At 35.6% G+C, this 5,000-nt stretch overlaps 1 protein-coding gene across 3 annotated transcripts in view; it reads right to left on the bottom strand.

The window, feature by feature from the left end:
* pdgfd (platelet derived growth factor d) overlaps window positions 1-5,000 on the bottom strand; it is a 35,743-nt gene that overhangs the window by 17,861 nt on the left and 12,882 nt on the right. Inside the window, exons 2-3 of one of the 3 annotated variants that reach the window (XM_079610171.1) lie at window positions 4,447-4,657; window positions 3,029-3,206 (exon numbers count right to left, since the gene is read on the bottom strand). In XM_079610171.1, coding sequence (XP_079466297.1) covers window positions 3,029-3,206; window positions 4,447-4,657 — 389 coding nt within the window. The remainder of the gene's footprint in view (window positions 1-3,028; window positions 3,207-4,446; window positions 4,658-5,000) is intronic. The other 2 variants (XM_079610172.1, XM_079610173.1) reach the window with 2 other exon arrangements.

Genomic DNA, 5,000 nt, shown 5'->3' with positions numbered 1-5,000 from the left:
CACTTTTATACAGGAAAATTTAATCTGTGAAGTAGTTTAGGGAACTATATGATGGATTTTCTCTAAAATAACACGGATACTGAATTAATTTCATGGCTAAAATGTTCTGTAATTCAGGTCAACATGCCTTCAATAGAACAGAAATAAACAAATATAAAAAGTAAATCAACGTGCATCGTTGACTTACGGAAAATAACATCAAAGATGTGCACTGTAATTAGAAAGATGTTGTAAAACATTCAAGGAAATCTCTCTAATTACAGTTAAAGATCGTGAACAAAAAGGCACAATTATGATTATGATTATGAAAGAAAAGTGTGTTTTACGAGCACATGAAACGGCGCTTTGAGAAAGAAGCACGTCATCTTCCTTCCTCTCCACGTGTGTGTGTGTGTGTGTGTGTGTGTGTGTGTGTGTGTGTGTGTGTGTGTGTGTGTGTGTGTCGTTAACCATCACAAAGGCCCTTAACGAGCGCCAGATTCTCAAGAGTTTTAACACGAGCGATGACAAAACACGCTGTTCACTGTCAGTTCTCGTTATGGACATTCTCCGCATATGTGTGTGTGTGTGTGTGTGTGTGTGTGTGTGTGTGTGTGTGTGTGTGTGTGAGATAAAGACACAGAACTAAACTCTCAGATCTCTCCACATTACATTACCGCAGTAAAACACTCACACGTTCACACCGAACGCTCAGTCTCACACTTTCATCTCTCTTTGTTTATTCCTTCTCGCTCTTATTCTGCCTCGGGAGGAGAAATATCTTAATTAAGCCACATTTTTCTAAGTTCATCTGAGGTAAAAGAGCATTTCAGGGAAGAAGAGACATCAAGCCGGTTACTTTAAAGCCCCCCTGTGGTGTAAATCCAGCTTTTAAATGTTGTTTATGTGTCTATGTGGTGTTTTTAATCTGCTTTAAGACCATGTGTAAGTTCATAAGTCGCCAGCATTGCTGAGTATTAAAACTGCAGTGAACCAAAGACCGTCTCAAACACACAGTGTGAAATCGCTGGTGTTTCTGACGTCACACACTACCTTGTAACCAATCAGATCAACGTGTGATCGTCAACCAGTGGATCTCTGAGTGAGTGAGTGAGTGGAGGCGGGGCTCATTTGCATATTCATAGAACCGCGCATACTAAATGAGGGTGTCGAGTTACATTCAACATATTTTAAGGCATATCTTTCAAGGAAAAAAACATTTAAATATGTCATTTCGGTGATCAAAGATGAGTTTTAAGGGATAAAATGAGTGACTACAAGTGATCAGACAGGAAGAAACTAAGATTATTGGAGCAAGTTTCACACGGAAATCCTATTTCAGGTTTTCCACTTCAAAATTTCAGTGTTTATACAACGCTTTACTGTCCATTAATCTGGTTTATGTCCAGTGCAGGTGTCTGTTTTAATTCTGTTTCCCAGCATGAGCTCAAATGGAAACACTTTGGCAGATTTTTTAAACATATTTGCATATTTATGCTAACAGCTAGCACCACGTTATTGCCGATTTGGCCTGTGTGGAGAAACAGCCATGAGGCAGTCGTAAAGCAGGATGGCGTTAGTCCCAGTGAATATTGTAAAATATTTCTCAGTCCATCTGCTATCGTTCCTCCATCCACTAGCATCTACAATATTTATATATATATATATCTGATGATATAAAACAGAGATCTAGATCTACACCAACTACTAACTTTAATGTACACGACACCACTAGATCCACTAGGAAGACACTTAATATAATTAAGTTTTTAAATTGTTGTGTGTAATATTTTGGTCACACTTTATTTGACAGTGTCCTTGTTACATGTTACATTACTATAGTAATAACAGTAAATTATGCATAATTACATGTAACTAACCCTCAACCAAACCCTAATCCTATAGTAAGTACATGTTGTTAATTAATATTACTCAGCACTTAAATATATAATTACACTGTAACAATGACACCTTAAAATAAAAAGTGTAACCAATATTTTTATTAAAACGCAATAAAAATAAGGCCATATTATATTAGCTCAAAAAAATGTCATATACAAACACTAACATTCGAAAGATTATTTAATGTTTTTGAAATAAGGTGGCATTTATTTGATCAAAAGTCAAAAATTTAAAATATTATTGCAATTTAAAATTACTGTTTTCTATGTGAATATATAGTAAAGTATAATTTATTCCTGTGATCAAAAATGAATTTTCAGCATCATTACTCCAGTCTTCAGTGTCACATGATCCTTCAGAAATCAGTGTAATATGATGATTTGATGCACAAGAAACATTTATGATTATTATTAATATTGAAAACAGTTGAGCTGCTGCTTCATATTTTTGGAGAAACCGTTTATTTTTCAGGATTCTTTGATGAATAGAAAGTTCAAAAGAACAGCGTTTATTTGAAAAATAATCTTATGTGACATTATAAATGTCTTTACTGTCACTTTTGATCAATTTAATGCATTCTTGCTGAATTAAAGTATTAATTTCTTTCATAAAAATCTTACTGACCCCAAACTTTTGAACAGTAGTGCATATTATTCCACATGACCTTTCATATAACCATGAGATAAAACAAAAAAAATCATGAAGGAATATTATATATATATATATATATATATATATATATATATATAAAACTTAATGTTCAACAATATTATTGATCTGCCTGCATTGACACTATTATATGAGAACTGAACTGAGCTGGACGAGGACATCACGGTTTTATCCAGAGCGGCTGTATAGATAAACTAAATTAATAACTTTATTTACAACAAAAATTAACCATCTTACTTAAGCTGGACGGACTGTGACGTTATTTTCTTCGAGATCTGATCTACCAAAACAAACTTTGTTGCATTATTTTCCCGTTATCACTGTAAAGCTGCTTTGAAACACTGTATTGTAAAAATAATAGGGGCACTTCTAAATGCTTTTCAGTTATGTTCCTCAAAATGCAAGAATATTTGTAAAAACAAGCGCTTTATAAATAAAGTTGACTTGACGATTTAACGTGATTTAGCTTCACACTCACCAACAGCGAATAGCAGATTCTGAATCCCGGTCTCGCTACGAAGTAATCGTCCGATTTGAAGGTGATCTTGATGAGGTTTGTTTTGGACGTGATCCGGGATGGAAATCTTTGACCGCACCAGCGGCCCCAGATGATGGTGCTGGTTTCTGAAATATCCTCCACTTCCACATAATCATACCTGAAAACACACACACACACACACACCTGTCAGAGCATCACACGCACAGGTAAAGGATATGCATCTGTTTAAACAGGTCTGAAGTTGGTTTCCATAAAACCAACTTCCTATTACCGTATTTTCCGGACTATAAGTCACACTTTTTTTTCATAGTTTGGCTGGTCCTGCGACTTATAGTCCGGTGCGACTTATATATCAAAATTATTCATACTGACTGAGATGAACTGAGATGAAAAATTTATATTTTGAATTAGCTTTTATTTTTACATTTAAATTTTTAGTAATTTTGTTATGTCCTTTTGTCTTTTTTATAATTTTGTTTTTTTAAATAGTTCTGTTTAGCTTTATTTTTATTTTAGTCACTTTAGTACTTAAACTAAAATGTAAACTAAGATTACATCAGAAAAAAAATTATAATTAAAGATTTACATCTAATATTCATATTTTCTTTCAACTTTATTTAAAATTAAGGACAATGCAATGATTGGAAATGTGATTATTTATATTTATATACGTAATACATTAAGATTATTTTCTTATTTTTCTCCTCTTTGACTTCTTGTCTCTTTCTCATCCTCTAAATTCACCTCGTCTCTCATCTCAGATTTTTTTCTGGCTTTATTTTAGTCCTGACGTCTCGTGGGTCTTTGTAAAGTATCGGATTTGCAGTAAAACCCTCTAACCTCAAGGACAAACTCGTAACCCGAGACTCACTCCATACACATCGTGGTCAGATACTCGCTCTGATTGGCTTTCTGCTCATTAAATATTCATATCATGTTTTAACTCTTCAGGCCATTATTTCTAGTCCAGAAATGCAGAATCAAAACCACAGGAATCAGAGAACTAAACCTGTTATTCTCTATCGCATGTCACAACGCGAGTTAACCACGTAGGACATTAAGCTCCTGGATCACCGATCCTATGAATTAATCAGATTTTAGAGCTAGGGCTTTAAATTTAGATGCTTGTTAAACATTTACCCAAATGGTAGAAGTAACACTTTTTGAATATCGCTTTAAAACTCTTTAAATAGATCCAATTAATTATTCATGAACTCATCCATTCCGAAGCTCCACCCTCACCTGCAGAATCCATTCTCCGCCTCCGCTTAATATTAATTATTCATGAGCTCATCAGTCCAAAGCTCCGCCCTCACCTACAGACTCCATTCTCCACCTAAAACTCTTAGATCTAATTAATTATTCATGAGCTCATCAGTCCAAAGCTCCGCCCTCACCTGCAGACTCCATTCTCCGCCTCTTCCAGTCCAAACTGAGCGTCGAACTCCAGCAGGATTCGTGTGTGTACAGGCGAGAGCAGTTTCCATGACAACAGCAGGTTGCGAGGGTACGAGTTGGGGAAGCGAGGGCTCTGGACGTGACCTCCGCTCTTGACCATTATGACCTCTTCCTTCCGGTACAAGTCTGTGAGGCGATTGCTGTCTGTTACTGGTCACAACTTGGATAGGTTAGTGTGTTTACTCTTGGAGACAGACAAACACACACACACACACACACACACATATATATACAAATACAACACATACAAAGGTAAGAATCCGTTTAATTTCAGTTCATCCCAGTTCAGTTAACTTCTGATTCTCTTGGGGGAAAAAACAGAATTCACTTCTGATTCTCTTGGGGAAAAAAACAGAATTCACTTCTGATTCTCTTGGGGAAAAAACAGAATTCACTTCTGATTCTCTTGGGGGAAAACAGAATTCACTTCTGATTCTCTTGGGGGAAAACAGAATTCACTTCTGATTCTCTTGGGGGGGAAACAGAATTCACT

This window comes from Phoxinus phoxinus (assembly GCF_949152265.1).
Source record: "Phoxinus phoxinus genome assembly, chromosome: 4".
NCBI lineage: Eukaryota > Metazoa > Chordata > Actinopteri > Cypriniformes > Leuciscidae > Phoxinus > Phoxinus phoxinus.
Note: the sequence above shows the minus strand (reverse complement) of the source record. Positions and strands in the feature narration are given on the sequence as shown.